Raw genomic sequence first — 18,947 nt, forward strand, 5'->3', positions numbered from 1 at the left:
ATTGCAATATTTATTTCATAGACCGTTTTCAGTTTTCCCGAAAGAGCTTTAATTTTGATTGCCCACCAACCCTTCAAAATGGATGTAATTATGGTTCTCGATAATTTCATAATTAATATTAAATTATTTTGTTTTTATTTCCGGAATGTACCATTATTTGTCCAAATAAAGCATGAAAATTTCTCATTTGGGATTATTAGTTCTCCTTTGTGGATATTCTGAATTTTTATACCCATTTTTATTGCATACACCATTTTCAGTATTCCCGAAAGTGCCTAAAGTTTTGTCGTCCATCATTCAAAATGGATGCAAACCTGGCTTTAAATAATTTAAAATATAATTTCCATTATTTTGTTTTGATTTTCGGAATGATAGTTTATGATTAAAATAAACATAATTCATGCAAATTTGTATGGATTAGAACTCAGTTTTAAAAACATTAGATTTGCAACTGATTCGTAAATTTATCTAAAACACGACTTTTTGTTTTCAGTTATGTTTGAAATCCTTCATGTTGTGGGTATGAGGTTTCCGTGCCGTCCTGTCTTCAACAAGATGTCAATACGAGTCTGTTGTCGATATTTGTTCCCATATGGTAGCCACTCAAGGCTAATAATGTTTCTTCATTAGAGTCAGTGTAGACTAAGGTTCAAGCTCACTTTTTTTTTTTTTTAAGGATCCAGTAATTCACTTGCTGCAGACTACAAAAAATAAATTCAATTAGGTAAAATAATTTTCTTAGTGCAGTTGCTGATACGAAGTAAAGATAAATGCTCTTGCAAGTAAAAACATTGAAATAAATTCATTGTGAAAAGAAGTCCCTCCTAACCCCTGTATGCCAGTGTTTCTTAGATCGTGGTCCGCGGACCCCCAGGAGTCCGTGAAACTTTCCAAGGCGTCCGCAGGCTAATTTGAGTATAAGATAAAACATGTAATAAACTGTAATATTAATAATGTTATGAGGATTATGTGAAGTAAAATTTGAACAGTTATGTTCAAGTTAAGCCATTAATATATAATTCAGTAACAATTTTAGTATATTATGGCCTACAAACACCTTTATACTCAAGAGGTTGGGTGGGAGGGAAATCTACTCATAATTAAGGGTCTGCCACATGATTAGTTTTAATAAAAGGGGTCCGCTGCATGAGAAAGTTTAAGAACCACTGCTGTAGAACAAGGCACGAGCTGACCCATCGTCTTCTTGTCCTCACCCTTTCCTTAAAAAAAAAAAAAAAAAAAAAAAAAAAAAGCATAAAAAAAGACCGCCTAGCACTCCGACTCCACGTGTCGCAGGACTGGGGCTGGTAAGAACCAGTGCAGGGAGAGTGCCAATATTACAAATAATACGAGAATTATAGATCAAACATATGTTCAATAGTATGAGAGGTTGAATTTGTCATGGGTTGAGTTGACTGGGGTTGAATTTGCATGAGTTGAGTTGACCAGGGCTTACTTCACATGAGTTGAGTTGACCTGGGTTGAGTTGACCATGGGTTGAGTTGACCGGGGTTGAGGTGACCAGGGTTGGATTGATTGGGGTTGAGGTGACCAGGGTTGAGTTGACTGGGGTTGGGTTAACTGGGGTTGAGTTTCCCAGGGGTTGAATTGAGATGGAATCAAAATATTTACTTGCTCACGGTTTCTCTCTTACACATACACACACAGTTGACACGTGTTTTCTATAACTCATAAGTATTCCGGGCATTGGATGTGCATATAGCGAGGCGCCGTAGCATTTATCAGGCGCGATGCTCAATTCTCTGCTCCCAGCTTGCCGTGTCAACGAACTGCGTCTGTAAACGCTTGGCTATTGATCGATGATAAAACCCAGAAATGGGACGATTACCCTTGCTGAGTTCACCCCTCTTCCTATTTCTCCCATCTTTCCTGTCACTTCTTATTGCTTTTCTTTCCTTTACAGGTAGCTTTACATTGAGTGACAAGCCTAATGGTTTCCTGTTAGCCAAGAAACCATCTACAACGCTGGGTGATAACCATATAACCAAACCATACGTGCTCCCTACGTGTCAACAAGTGGGTTGGTGGAGGGTTAGTGCCTCTCCCCGTAAAACAACTAACTCAAAGTCAAATGGCCACCCCTTGTGGCGTCTGGCGGTAGATAGATAGAGTTCACCCCCTAAATATAGAAAAAACGTTCATGTAAAATTATGAGCTTAATAACCGATATTAGTTGTTAGAAACCGTGCAAAAAGAAAAAAATATAGTGTTACGACAGGAAATCATATTTAAATCGATTTCATAGTTGAACCTGTCAGTTGAAGCCCTTGATATATTACCTTCGAAGGCCAAGGGGTTTCTTTGGTCTAGTAAATATATAGCTAATAACAAAATTTATTGAGTGTACCTACTACCTGCTGAAAGATTCTCTTCTCTATCTCACATACTAGAAAAGTTATTAGCCTCTAAACACCATTGCAGTCGGGCTGTGTCGGGTCGGGCCAAGCAGGGTCGTGTCGGGCCTCTCATTTCTCTGCAGAATGTAAACATCGCTACGCTCGCTCGCTCGTAATCATATAAAATTGGCTTACAATATGTGGCAACCTCGTGTCACACTAGTTATAAATAAAATATTTTTTCTTTATTTTTTTTTATCCATTGAAAAATTATTGCCAGAAGGCATAGACAAGACCAACTTTTGCTCCTAGTAGTTCATTGTGGCAGGCCAAAGAACAGTTTTTGCTTGAATACTCTTACTACACACAGATGCAGTGAAAGTGTGTGTAAGGCAGGTAGCAAAAAAAAAAAAAAATTATAATCACCAGTTGCAGACTGAAAGCGTTGTCATTAATTAAATGTTTGTCTGTACCGTATTATCCATATTATATTCCAGTGTTCCAAAAATATGAGCCAGATCACAATGGTACAGCATGATTGCTCCGAGTCGTATTGATGCAGTATTCGTTAACTCTGTTATCTTGCTGATGGTGACTGTCTCTAACTCACTCTCTCTCTCTCTCTCTGTATATATATATATATATATATATATATATATATATATATATATATATATATATATATATATATATATATATATATATATATATATATATATATATATAATAATGAAACTTCAATGTGCACTGCACAAATATTGCATTCGTGAATATTTCCAACTCATTTCATGTCTATAGCAGGAAGCATTTCAAAGTGTGCACTGAACATGTACGGTGTTCAGTACAGTTTCTAGTTCTTTACACGAGTATATACAAGCAACACTTCACCTGGTTCCCTCATCAGTCCTGATGCATCGACCACCATTGAGGCATGAAGCCGATGTGCAGGCGTCGTCGTAGTGGGTGTGTGGCGGACAGGTGTGGCCACGGCCCAACCGAGGAGTCACCAGGGAAGTTATGTTTGTGTCCACCACCTAAAGGACCAAGGACAAATATTGTAAGTCGCGAGAGAGAGAGAGAGAGAGAGAGAGAGAGATTTACTTGGCATATTCTAACACATTCTGCATTCATTGGTTAAGGCAGCCAGCTATACAGCACTACTTAATTAGTTCCTAACTTTTCAGAACCGTTATCTAATCTTTCCTTACTGACCCCGATTATAAAAAAAAAAACTAGGTCACTGAAATACACAACAAGATGTCTACACAAGGCTGCTACTGTATTCGACTGGAACACTTTCGACTCTGTAATACCAAAGAAATAGTTCCGAGAATTTCTTCATAATGTTCAAGAACTCCCAGTATTCGAGATATGAAATTCTGGATTCAGAAAATATATTTCTTTTTCTCTTAGGAAGTATTTGGAATAAATTGATATGATATTTGAAGGTTGATATATGTCGAGAGCTGAATTATCATTATCATCCTGACCTTTTTTTCTCACATAACAGTGGGACAAGACAGAGTTCCGAAAAGAAGCAATTCGAAAATCCATATGCCCATGAAACTGTACCAAACGATCATTTACATTCACCAGAATTTTGATTCCACCTCACGTGCCTTGTCATCTTCAAATATTTTTATGATACTCTTAACTAACGTGCTTCAAATAAACTCAGTCCATCTACATCTCAGTAACACAAGATTTTCAAACCATTGCTATGTGCTCCTCTGTACATAGTAATCCATGCAACTCAATCCCCTATCAAACTTTAACTTTATCAGCATACATAACCCGCTTTGATACAGACTTATTCGCTCTATCTGCCCACCTTCATGTTGGTCTGCCATGCCTGCTGCCATTTTAAATTCACACATAATTATACCCAATTCATTACATTGTTTACATTTTTTTTTTCATACCATATCATCTAAGCACACCCTGTCCAACGTACCCATTTATCAACTGACTTCATTACTACACATTTTTCTTGAATCATACAAGTTTTTCCCTATCCACCTCATGCACTCTATTCATTTTCCACAATAATCCCACTTCTATTCTCTTACTCATGACTTTTCATTCCTGCACCATACCATTCTCAGTCCCATGCAGTAATATGGGGCATTTAGACACCTTTACAAAGGTATGCTACTGTAAATGGTTCCATCGTGCGTGTCATTGGTAGTTCATATGACAAAGATTTTTGAAGATAAAAATGAGTAATACAATGTAACCTTAAAAAAAAGTTAAGAAAATAAGTATGATTAAAGTTATTCTGTTTTAGCTTCCACCATACACACTGTTTCCACTTACTGTCTAAGCATATGCCGTTGAATGCCTGTGCACGATTCTAATACGCTGAAGCACCATGACCATGGGTTAAGTGAAAACCAATTTAAGGTTAAGATATCTTTAGAATTCTTTGGATTTTCATTAATTTTTTATTTTATTTTAAGTGTCGGGGAAAAAAAAAAAAAAAAAACATTCGAGCATCTGCAGAATGTCCAGATGAAGTAAAGTTCAAAAATATGACATTTAAATTGAAGTATAGATAATTTTACAAATGCTGAACATAGACATTTCCTTACTTCTTGACTTTCCATGCATTCATTCAGTTTGTATTCATATTTGGTGGTTAATCCGATATATATATATATATATATATATATATATATATATATATATATATATATATATATATATATATATATATTTATGAGCCTCTGTGGTACAGTGGTAGAGTGTGCGTTTCGTACAAAGGTGAGCCAGGGTTCACGCCCCACCAGGGCAAAAAACTTTGGGAGTGTTCACCCGGCCACGTACTGCACCGGCGGAAACAAGGGGTGCTGTGGTTGAACCAGTGTCGCTTACTATACAGTATGCTTGCACCCACTCGGCTTGCGCGGGCTGATTACACTTGGTTCACAGACTACACACACATCCAAAGCCACTCCAACACTACAGTTACACTTAAGCACTTCTCACCCTACATACAATCTCTACCAGACAGCCTAAGCCACTTGGTAGAGATACATTGGCTGTATCGTCCAGACTTTGGTCGGGATAGGCGGGTCCTGCAGTGGATACTCAAACGGCTGATGATGATGATGATGATGATGATATATATATATATATATATATATATATATATATATATATATATATATATATATATATATATATATATATATACGGAGCCTCTGTGGTACAGTCGTACAGTGTGCGTTTCGTACACTGGTGACCCAGAGTTCACGCCCCACCAAGGTAATAAACTTTGGGAATGTTCACCCGGCCGCGTACTGCATTGGCGGACACAAGGGGTGCTGTGGTTGAACCAGTGTTGCTTATTATAAAGTATGCTTGCACCCAGTTGGCTTGTGCGGGCCGATTACACTTGGTTCACAGACTACACACACATCCAAAGCCACTACAACATTACAATTGTGTTTACAAGCACTTCATACCCTACATACAATCTCTACCAGACAGCCTAAGCCACTTGGTAGAGATACATTGGCTGTATCGTCCCCACTTTGGTCGGGACAGGCCGGTCCTGCAATGGACACTCAAACGCATTAGATGATATATATATATATATATATATATATATATATATATATATATATATATATATATATATATATATACAGAGAGAGAGAGAGAGAGAGAGAGATCATCATCATCCCGACCTCCTTTCCCACCCAAGGGCAGGGTGAAGAGTGGCAATGTCCAGACAGCCTAGATTTGTCCAGTCCAACGGGCCACGCTTCCATTCGCTGATCATTCAAGCCCCCGGAATCCTGGCTCTATCGGATACGCTAAAAACATTCCCACGTTCTGTAGCTTCACATAAACATATCCCATAGTCATTCTGGACGCTGCCACGTTAAAAAAGGGTGCCAAATCCCTGCTCATGCACTTCTTACAACATTCATCCAGCCAGCTCGATCTCTTGTCAGTTCCCTAGCCTCACCGACTTCCAAACCTCTCTTCCTCACACACTCATCCACCATATCTCGCCACCTTTTCCTTGGCCTACCTCGCCTCCTCCCTCCTTCAAATTCGCTCAGATATATCTTTTTCACCGCTCAAGTGTTATCCATTCATTCCACATGACCATACCAACTCAGTACTCTCTCTTCGATTTTCGTGTCCACAGACTTCCTCACTCCACATCTTTCACGAATTACATTATTTCGTATCCTATCCATCCTCTGTACTCCACATACATTCCTCAGCAGTGCCATCTCCACTGCTCTTACTCTTGACTTTTCATTTTCATGCCACACCATAGTTTCACATCCATATGTTAAAGTTGGCACTACCACTCCTTCATGTAAGCCTCTTGCAGCTGCAACACTCAAGCCTCTGTTTCTTATCAAGGCCTTCATTGCACCAGCTAAACTACCTTGTGTCACTCTACTTTCTACTTCTTTTGCACATTTTCCTCTCGTTTCTATCACTGTACCCAGGTATTTGAACTCTCTCATCATTTCCAGTCTCTCTCTGTTCATTGTGACATTGCACTGGGAGTTACCCTCTCTTTCAATAACCATCACTTTACTCTTTTCTACACTTACTCTCAAGGCACGATGCTCACAGACATCAGCAAAACTTTGCACTAGCCTACCAAGTTCTTGTTCGGTATTTGCAAGCAGTACTGCATCATCAGCATACAACAAATTTGAGATATTCCATCCATCACCATTCATTACCAATGCCATTCCCTTTCTCCATTACTCGTGCTTTCACTTCTCGCATCACTCCATCCATATATATATATTGAATAACCATGGGGACATCACACAACCTTGTCGCACGCCCACACCGATGGTGAATCGTTCACTTATATGCCCATTAATCTTTACACATGCTTCACTGTTATCATGAAAACCCTTGACGGCACCTACCAGATTACCATCTACACCGAACATGCGCATAACTTTCCACAATCCTTCTCTGTCCACTTTGTCGAATGCTTTTTCCAGATCCATGAATGCCATAAACACCTTATGGTCCTTCTCACAAGCCTTCTCTACTATCTGTCTCACTGCAAACATTTGATCCACACATCCTCTGCCACTCCTAAAGCCACGCTGTTCATCACTCACTAGGACTTTTGATATCTCTCTTACTTTCTCTATAATAATTCTTCCATATACATTCCCTGCCACACTCAATATACTTATGCCATGATAATTATTGCACTCACTTCGTTCACCTTTATTTTTTTACAGGGGTACGGTCACAGCCTTTTTCCACTCTGCTGGCACAGTTTCACTCATCCATGCCTTCTTACATGTCTCCAACAAGCACTTCATTCCACTCTATCCACTACACTTAATCATCTTTGCATACACCTCATCAACCCCAGCTGCTTTCCCACTTTTCAACCGCTTCACAGCATTCTTCACCTGTGCGAAAGTCGCGTCTCCTGGCACTGAATTCCTTATCTCCACACGCCCAAAACCAATCATGTTTACAGCCGCTCTGCTCTCTCTGTTCCCATTCATCAGGCTTTCAAAATATTCTTTCCATCTAGTCCTTACTTCATCCCCATGAGTTAGTAATCTATCACCTACATCCTTCACACCATCATATTTCTTTCCACTTTCACTTCTATATTTCCACACCTCTTTCCAGAATAACTTCCTATTTTCAAAGTAATTTGCATTAATTTTTCTTCCTAGATTATCATTTGCCTTCTTCATTTTCCTGTTCATTAGTAGAAGTCTTTATTTGCTTCTTGCTCTCAATATATTCTGTTCTTATTTCAACTGAACCCCTGTCCTGTAACCACTTTAGCCACTTACTCCACTTTTCCTCCACTGCTCTCTTAACCTCATCATCCCACCATGCCGTACCTTTCTTCTTTGTTGTTACTCTTGCAACAACTCACACCGCTTAAGCATTCCTAATTTAGCAGTCCCTATATGCATTCCACAGACTGTCCTGATCCATTTCATTCCAATTCAATGATCTATCTCCTTCTCTGCTTTGGTCCTGCAATCATCTTCCATTTCTTTGATCCTCAGATTCTCAACTTTCAGTCTTTCTCCCTGACTGCTCCTTTCTCTCCTGATTCACCTCACTTCTCTCACCTTGATCTTGCATACCACAATCATATGACTTGGCAGACCTCCACATCGTTCTCTTACGTCCTTCGTATCATCAACCATCCTCAGCATCAACCTCTCTACGAGCACATAATCAATCAGTCTGCTTTCAATACGATCCCCGTTCCCTCTATACCATGTATATTTATGTGCATCATTGTGTTTGAAATACGAGTTACAAATGCACAACCTCCTCTCCTGGCACATATCCTTTAGTCGATTACCATTATCATTTTCTCCTGGTACTCCATTACAGTCCATTATGTTATCCTCAGGACTAGTGCCTACTCTTCCATTCATGACACCCATTACAGTCACTTTATAGCTCCTGGGCATTTCTCTCACTACTTCACCCAGCTCATCCGAAAATCTGTCTTTCTCTCCCTCACTCCTGTCCTCACACGGTGCATATGCTACAATCAGTGCCACCCTCTCAAACTGGAACCTGACATACATACACCTCGAGCTGACACATTTGTAGTCTCTCATTCCACTCTGCCACACCTCATTCATCAACAAAGTAACTCCTTCTTTGCATCTTCCTCGCCCATTCATTCCCGATCTTACACATTTCACACCCTCCCACTCCTCCACTTTACACTCTTTCATCTTCGTTTCACACAGTGCCATCACAGCATATCTCGCACTCTTGAACACATTCACCACTTCCACCCTCTTGTTCTCCTTATTCACACCTCTCACATTCCACATGGCCATGCGAATCTGACCATTTGGCTGGGGCCCTGGGCAGGTATTGGGCCCTCGTAGGCTCTCTGAAACGACTGCCATGATTCATTTTGGATTGGGGAAACTGGGGGAACTTAACCCTGCCAGAAACCCCGGTTATATTGTTACCACTCAGCGTAGTTAATGATGTCCTGAGTACAGGAAACCATTTGGCTTGTCATTCAGTGTAGAGATCATATGGTATCTCTATACTGAGTGAGTGGATGATGGGCGCTCCCATCCACCCGGTATATGCAATTAAATCAATAACACGTGTTTCATAGATATGCTGATGTTCACAAGGAATAGGAACGACAAAATATTCCGAGCCCTTTCTTGTATTCACATCTTCAGGGAAGAGAAAATTGAAGGAGGTAGAATGCACATGTCATTTTGCTAAAGGATGGAGAAGAAGTCCCAAGGGGGTTTACCAAGTCACTGACAAAACACTAATGTTCAAAACTTACATCCTTATTTCGGGAGAGAGAGAGAGAGAGAGAGAGAGAGAGAGAGAGAGAGAGAACATAAGCACATAGAAAAGAGGATAACTGTGGTAGGCCGATTGGCCCATGCTAGGCAGTTCCTAGAAGAATAACTGACCTACTAGAATAAGAGGAGGATAGCAAAGAATAAGGGTCTCTCCCACTCTCCAAACCCTCCAGCAGAAGCCGGCAGGAAACAGAATGAACACCACGTAGTATAGAAAAACTGGCGTGGACATTTTACAGGAGAGTGTGAAAGGAGAAAAAGGGCCTGTCATAATGTAACCTGAAAAGGAAAAAGAACGAATTTGTACTGGTTATAAGATTTTTTTATATCCACCCCATATTTGTCATATGTTTATCTAGCCTGTGCGTGAAACTGTCAGTGGAAGGGGCAGCAACTACATCATTATAGTCTCGGTGCACGACTCCGAGGGGTCATTAGCGTACCCTAGCAACCTACCATTTAAAAGTGCGTCTGCTTTCTTACCACATAACACACGAATCATATTATGTACGAATATTTTATACACGAATATTATTATACACGAACATATTATACACGAATCACATGCCTCTCATATTATACACGAAATCAGACGCACGTTTGAATAGTAGGTTGCCAGGGCACGATAATAACAACCTCAGAGTCGCGCGCCGCGGCTATAGGAAGCTTATTCCATTCGTCAACTACTCTTCTGCCAAACCAATTTCTGCCTATTTCCTTACTAAAACGGAATTTATCTGGTTTGAAACCATTACTTCTAGTTCTATCCTGTATGCTCATTTTAAGTACTTTGCTAATACCTCCCTTACCTATTCCCTTCATCCACTTAAACACATCAGTTAAGTCTTCCCTTACTCTACACCCTCCTAGTGAGTGCAGTTTTAGTCTTTTTAGTCTGTCTTCATATGAGAGATTCTGAACATCATGTACCATTTTTTTGTCATTCTTCTTCGTAAATTTTCTAATTTATATCCATTCTGTAGTGCGGACGGGCGCCCTACAAATGAGCGGCGGAACAGTAATGAGAGTAGTATAAAAGAGCGACAAAATATACTATTAAAAGAGCGGACGACCTGACTGCCTCATGATCCCCCCCACCTCCCTACCTGTCACCAGTCCAGCCAAACTTACAAAGCCGAAACAAACTCCGAAACAAACAAAGCCAGTCAAACTCGTCTGTTACTTCCATACAACCTGTCATTGTGTCTGGTGATTCCACACAGTAAAGTCGTGCCAACATGGAGTTCACCGTTACAGAAACTAACAAGGGAAAAAAGTGTATAATTTATGAAGGCTACAAGTTTAGAGTCGACACAACATTAAGTGCTGGAAGTTTTTCGTGGCGGTGTACAAATGGGAAGTGTAAAGCACGAGTGAAAACAGACTGTGAAATAGATAGCATTGTCCCAGTGCAGTTGCAACACAATCATGAAAAAGATGAGAGAAAACTTGAACGACAGCAATTACGTACAACAGTGAAAAGAAAAGCAAGTGATGACATGACAGCAAGGCCGGCAAAAATAATTAGGACAGAACTTTGTAAAGTTACGGAAAACAATCTGCAATCTGGTGATCTGAAATGTCTGGCACAATCAATATACCGTGAAAGAAGAAAACAATATCCTGTTTTGCCTAAAAATCGTGAGGAAGTCTATCAAGCTCTCGAGTCCATGAATACCACCACCAGCAAAGGCGAAGAGTTTGTGTTGGAAAATAAGCCAGACACGGGCATTGTTATCCTATCATGTACAACAAATCTGGAATTTCTGGTAACTTTTGCAGAGGAGATTTTTATTGACGGGACCTTTAAGAGTTGTCCAAAAATTTTTTATCAACTGTACTCTATCCATGGCTTATGTAATGGCCATTATATTCCTTTAGTATATGCTCTTTTACCAGGTAAATCGGAGGAGATTTACCGAACCATGTGGAAATGTTTACATGATGTTTGTGTATCAAAAAATCTGCAACTGCAAGCCTCTGTTATACACGTGGATTTTGAATTCCCCATGCTCACTGTCCTGAAAGAAACATTTCCGGATGCGATCATCAAATGCTGTAGATTCCATTTAGGGCAGGCATGGTGGAGGAAAATCCAAAACCTTGGCCTAAGTAAAAAATACAAAGATAAGAATAGTGACATAGGACAGTGGCTAAAACTATCATATGTTTCCATTTCATTGATCCTGCAGATATTGAAGAATGTTTTGTTGAGGAACTGATGTCATGCGCACCACAGAATGAAAAATGTACTAATTATGGAGACTATCTTGTTGATAACTGTCACGCCTCATTCAAAATTTCCACCAGTGCTTTGGGCTGAATTCCCTTCTAACGACAAACGCACAAACAATGCGGCTGAATCCTTTCATGCACATTTCAACGCACAATTTTACGAAGCTCACCCATCCATCTTCATCTTCATGGATGTAATTAAAAGGCTCCAAGCAACAACGTACTTGAAAATCAGAAGTACCGGCATGCCAGCTGTACCAAAGAAAGTGGCTAAAGAGAAGTGTGAATATGCCATAACTCAGTTCACCAAGTACAAGTCGGGGGATATTAACCGACGTCAGTACTTACAATCTATGGGTTGCAAGTTCATGGCAAAAACGGATTTGTAAATATGTATATATGTTAATAAGACGCAGAATTATCTTAAGCTTCATTTTAACTGACACATTCATTTTAACTGACATTCATTTTAACTGACCAATATGACGAAGATATGATCTGTACACATTTAACCAATATGACACTGATCGTAGTAAGCCACTCTAAAACAGAAAATATTTTTCCTGCTCAAAAACCTACTTCCACCTCCCCGTGGTGGAAGAGGTAATTAAGACGCTCAATTGATGTAAAATATGGCCGCTCTTTTAATAGTAAATCTGTCGCTCTTTCGAGAAAATTTTGTTGCTCTTTTAACATATTGATTCGCTCTTTTGTAAAACTCCGAGTGCGGATATCAAAAGTGCACAGATTAGTCTAAATCTGACCTTACTAATGCTAGGTAAAGTTCCAGTGTTACTTTCGGTGTCCTATTGTTCACACTGGGCAAAATAAATCCTAGAACCCTATTTGCTTTATTTCTTGCATTAATACGCTGTTGCCTTGGTTTGAGGTCTTTACTAACCATAACTCCTAGATCTTTCTCGCATTCCGATTAGCTAATTTCCTTGTTATGTAGGTTGTATTTAATATCTCCAATGGCTTTGCCTGCGTTTAGTACTTTACATTTTTTTAACGTTAAAGTCCAGTTGCCAAGTTTTAGACCATCTGGACGATATATCGAGGTCCTTTTGTGAGGCATGGTAATCCTCAGTCTAGCTAATGCCCGATTTTTGTATCATTGGCAAATTTGCTAATACTACTGGTGATTCCTAAACCTAGATCATTTATATATAAAATAAATGATAAGGGACCGAGTACTGATCCCTGTGGTACACGGCTAGTAACTAATCCCCAATCCGATTTAGTTCCTTTTATTAACACTCTCTGCTTTCGTCCCTTCAGCCAGTATTCTATCCATTTTAAGATATCGCCGTCTATACCGTGTGCTCAAACCTTTCTAACTAATCTTTCGTGTGGGACGCTATTAAGAGCTTTAGTAACTTCCATATACATAATATTGTAAGCTTTATCGCTATCTACTGCCTCATAGACCTCAGAGAAGAACGACAACAAGTTTGTGAGGCAGGATCGTCCTTGCCTGAATCCGTGTTGGCTTCCAGTTATAAGATTAAATCTTTCTAAGTGTTCCCTAATTTCATTTGCCAAAACTGACTCTTGCATTTTTTCTACTATTAACGTTGGGCTTATCGGACGATAATTCGACGTAGCTACTTTATCACCCTTTTAAAATATGACCACTGCGTTTGCGGTTTTCCACGCCTCTGGAACTTCCCCTGAATTTAAAGACTCATTAAATAACGACAAAAGTGGCTGACATAACTCTTCTTTAGTTTCTTTTTTTTTTTTTTTTTGCATATATATCGTCCGGACCTGGCGATTTTGATTAATTTCTTTCAAAACGTCATCCTTACTAATGGATATTTTCTATCTATCTATCTATCTATAGCCCGACGCCCTAATCCCGCAAAAGGGTGGCCGCAGACAAAACGCCTCCAAGTCACTCTGTCACCCACCATTTGACTCCCCTCCCCCCAACTCACCCCCCCTCCCTCATATACCTCTCAACTCCATCCCTCCACCTCATCCTCGGTCTACCCCTCCCTCTCCCTCCCTCCACCTCACCTACATACACCGTCTTAGTCAGTCTTTCATTCTCCATCCTCTCCACATGTCCAAACCACCTCAGTGTATTTCTCCTAATCTTTTCAACCACATCCACATCTACCCCACAACGTTCCTTCACTTCTTCATTCGTCAACCTGTCCCTCCACGTCACTCCACATGCTCCTGTCAAGTAACACATTTCCACTGCTCTCACTCGTGACTTGTTCCCCTTTTGCAAGATCCACGCCCTGCTTCCATACGTCAGGGTAGGGATCACAATACCATCATGCAGTGACTTCTTAACTTCCATACTCACCTCCCTATTTCTCATCACTGCTTTCAGTGTGCCAACAACCTTCCTTCCCTGCTGTACCCTTTCACGTACTTCATCCCCCAAAGTTCCATCCTTACTCATCACACTACCCAAGTACCTGAATGCACTCACATTCTCCATATCCTCACCATCCAACCTCACTGCACACTCTGTGACTTCATTCCTCTCAAACACCATAACTTTACTTTTGTTTACATTAACTTTCAGCTTCCTCCTCCTACACACTGTCCCAAATTCATTCACCAAACCTTGCAACTCCCATTCATCTTCACTCAACAATACTGTATCATCAGCAAACAGCAACACCGGAAGCTTCCAAATCTCACCCTCATTCATTAGGGCCACCCCCACATCCACTGCCCTACCTTGTACCTCCTTTACAACCCCATCCATATATATATTAAACAGCCATGGAGACATTACACACCCCTGTTTCAGTCCCACATTGAGATCAAAGAACTCACTCAGCTCACCATCCACTCGCACCGTAGCCCTAGCTCCCTCGTACATACTCTTCACAGCACTCAACAGTTTCCCCTCCACTCCATATATTCTTAATACCTTCCACATACCTCTCCTATCTATTCTGTCATAAGCTTTCTCCAAGTCCATGAAGGCAGCGTACACTTTCCTTCCCTTCTCTAGATACTTCTCCACTAAACATCTTAGAACAAATATCTGATCTACACACCCTTTTCCCTTCCTAAATCCCCCTTGTTCTTCTCCAACTAGCTCCTCTGTCATATGCCTAACCCTATCAATGAGTATTCTACCATATATTTTACCAGTCACACTAAGAAGGCAAATACCCCTATGGTTACCACATACTTCTCTCTCCCCTTTTCCTTTGTACAGAGGAACAATTATACCTGATTTCCAGTCCTCTGGAACCCTTCCCTCTTCCCAAGCCAATCTACACAACTTCCATATCCACTCCACAACAATCTCACCCCCATACCTAAGCATTTCACCACACACTCCATCAATTCCTGGGGCCTTTCCCAGCTTAATCTTCTTCATCGCTTCCACTACTTCCGCCCTACTGATCTCTTCCTCCCTCCTCTCATCTCTTCTTCTCCCAGCCATTCCCCAACCACTTATACTCACACTGCTCTCACTCTCTACATTCAACAAATCCTCAAAGTGCTCCTTCCATCTCCTCAATTTCTCTCTCTTCTCCACCAACAATCTATTATTCCTATCTTTCACTCCCCTACTATTTCCCCCTTTCACACTGCCTTACTTTCTTTACCTCCTTCCAAAACAATTTCTTACTCTCCCTCCATTTCACACTCAGATTCCTCCCAAACTCTTCATCCACTTTCTTCTTACTCTCCTTCACCAGTCTCTTAACCTCCCTTCTCCTGCTCACATATACCTCTCTCTTCTCTCTCTCATCTTCTCCCCTACCTCTACTCGCCAACCATTCACCATATGCCTTCTTCTTTGTTCCACAGCTCGTTTCACCTCATCATTCCACTATGCTGTCCCTTGCACACCCTTGCATCTCCTCCTCACTCCACAAACCGCCTCACACGCTGCGCTTATCTCTTCCGTGAATATCTTACATACGTCTTCCACCCCTTCCATCTGCTCTAGCTCATACCTTCCCAATCTTTCTTCCACTATGCTCTTATACTCTGTCCTCTTCTCACTATCTTGCAATTTCTCCACTCTTCTCACAGGAGCTGCTTCCTCCTGTCTTCCCCTTCGTCTCCTCAACCACTTTCTTTGCAGCTCTACCTTGGCCATCACTAAGTGATGGTCCGAGACTCCATTCCCCCACCCTCTCCACACCCTTGCATCCAACACTTGTCTTCTCATTCGCTCAGCCACACACACGTAGTCTATCATTGCCTTTCGTTCAACAAGTTCACCATCCATCCTCCTCATTACTCTCCATGTATACCGGTGGGTCATCTTATGACGAAAGTAGGTGTTGGCTATTGCCAACCCCTTACCAGCACAGATGTCCACCAAAGCACTACCATTCCCATCTACTTCAGCTGGCACACCCCACTGACCAACCACTCCATCCACTCGTACATTCCCAACTTTGCCATTCATGTCTCCAATCAACAGCACTCTCTCGCTCCTCTCAAACTTGTCCATACATGCTTCTACTCTCGCCCAAAACTCATCTTTCACTCTTGCCACTCGATCCTCTGTTGGAGCATACACACATACAATCGCCCATGCTTGTATACCTACTTTCATCCTCACCCACACAATCCTTGCACCCACTGTTCCATACTCTCTTATATTCTCCTTCCACTTCTTGCTTATCATCAGACATACTCCCTCTCTTGCCCTCTCATTCTCACTGACTCCCGCACATATACCTACACCGTATTCCCATTCTCTCATCTTTTCACCTTTCCATTTAGTTTCAGTCAATCCACATATATCCACTTTTGCATCCTCAAGCACCTGGACAATCTCTCTCTCTTTCACTTCATCATTCACTCCTCTCACATTCCACGTTCCTACCCTCAGAATGTCCTTTGTCCGTTCCTTAGTCGTCAACGTATGGTCCGTCCGGGTCCGAGGCGCTTTATTTGCTTTTTTAGTTAGTTCTTTTTACGGGGTGGGGCACTAACCCACCACCAACCCTTTTAGTCGCCTCGTATGACAAGCAGGGATACTGGGGGAGTATTCTTGAAACCCCCCTACCCCCAGGGGGTATTTTACTAAGAATATTTTCCCCACTATCATCGTAAATATTTGCTGTTTGAGGAACAAGGTCTTCATTTACCTTGGTAAAGACTAATACGAAATGATTATTTAGGATGGGGCACATTTGTTTACCTTCACTGGCAACATTACCTGATGCTGTTCTGAGAGGTCCTATCCTATCTTTATTTTTCGTACGGCACATCTGGTAAAAACCCTTGGGCTCTTCTTTCGATTCACAAGGAACCTTAATTTCATATCCTCGCTTTGTCTTCCGTATCTCCCTCTTTACTTCCTTATTCAAAACTGCGTGCCGGTTACGTATGTGTTCCTCTCCACTCTTTATTTTTCTATATGCTATTTTCCTTTGGCCTATGAGAGATTTAAATCTTTTGTTTAACCATCTTTGTTCAGAATTATTCGTTCTAAGCAGTTTTGAAGGGATATATCTATCTTGGCCTCTGTTTATTATCTTTATTAACTCATTATATTTCTCACTGGCCGAACGGCTGCTTGGTATCAGACCTGAGTTAAACTTTGCCACCTCAACTACACTCCCACCTGTATCCTGTCTCTAACCCACAACCTGCACTTCCCCAGTGACCTGGTGCACATTCCCTCCCATATCCTACCCCTCACCTATGACCTAGGTTTCCCCAGTGGCCTGACTTTCCCTAAAGAATCTACTCTTCCCATGGAATGCGGTTCTAAAAGAATCTCTTAATCCATCAAAATCCCCTATACGAAGATTAGGAAGAGTCGAGGGGTTTTCAGTAGAACAGACATAACAAATAAATTTGAACTTAATTTCTTCATGATCGCTATTACCAAGTCGTCCACCAACTTCTATATCGTTAATGACGTGATCTTTATTAGATAACAACCAAATCAAGTATATTATTACCTCTGGCGGATATTATCTTGTACTACCTCTGGAAATTCCTCTGACTCTGCATCCCCTGTCTGATGTCGTCAGTCTATCCTTGGCAGGTTAAGATCCCCTACAGTTATTGCTAAGCTGGACTGACGCCTTCCTAATTTCCCGCCAAAGGTACTTACTATCTGCTCTACTTACTTTTGAAGATCTATAAATAGCTCCCAAGACTAATGACACCCTGTTGTTACTAATATCAACCCTGACACTGTCTGCATCCCTATTTACTTTATTGTCAGCTTCACCTTTTTACAAGTAGTTATACCTGTACTTTGGGAATTACTTTTTTGTTAACTGGGAAACATTTACTCTATGAATATAACATTTCTTTTGTACTGTCATTAATCGCTCCTCTATCATCGTTTGTTCTGTCCTCAATCATCACCTACTGATTTTGAGGTGCCTGAGTGGATGTCTCTACACTAATGGACGAACTGTTAATCTTACTTTTGCAAGTCTTGCTGCATCTATCAAAACCTAATAATAATGGTTACTGAGTGGAGTTGCTGCAATTTCCTGTACATCTAATTCTCAACCTCGAAAAAAACCCTCTAACTCCCTATCATTCTAGCTAAAACAGAAACTCTCTGCCTACTAAGATGAGTCCCATCCCAACTATACAAGGCACTCCTTCCATAAAACCGGTCCCAGCTGTCTATGAAAGGTCTTGCATTTACTTTTGCAATACCTTTCAAGGCTGCAATTAAAACCTATCGCCCTGCTCAACCATTCCCTCCCAACCCGCCTCGTAGGCGAAACACCGAGTACTACAGGGGTCCCTCCCCTCTCCCTAACATTTTCAAACACATCCTTGTACTGCTGCCACAGTACCTCACTCCTACGCCTACCAATATCGTTGCCTCCTACACTAGATCAGACAGTGGGTTTGTCTCCACTTTCCTTCACGATATTTGACATTTTAACTAACACATTACCCACCCTGGTCCCTGGATGACACACATGTTTAGTGAGTGGAGTATACACGGCTCTATTTAGATATCTTACCTGGGAGTCTCCAATAATGACAACATTTTTCATACCTTTCTTGATCTCAGAACTCCTAAGGGAAGTACTTT

The 18,947-nt window shown here is 40.9% G+C and overlaps 1 protein-coding gene across 1 annotated transcript in view; it reads right to left on the reverse strand.

Annotated features, from left to right (window-relative positions):
* Positions 1-18,947, reverse strand: part of LOC145411964 (putative neural-cadherin 2) — a 452,962-nt gene that overhangs the window by 128,423 nt on the left and 305,592 nt on the right. The window contains exon 20 of the mRNA XM_080281935.1: positions 3,246-3,391. Coding sequence (XP_080138061.1) covers positions 3,246-3,391 — 146 coding nt within the window. The remainder of the gene's footprint in view (positions 1-3,245; positions 3,392-18,947) is intronic.

The sequence above is a fragment of the Coenobita brevimanus genome, chromosome 91, assembly GCF_032717465.1.
Source record: "Coenobita brevimanus isolate Jiangsu-jjx chromosome 91, ASM3271746v2, whole genome shotgun sequence".
Lineage (NCBI taxonomy): Eukaryota > Metazoa > Arthropoda > Malacostraca > Decapoda > Coenobitidae > Coenobita > Coenobita brevimanus.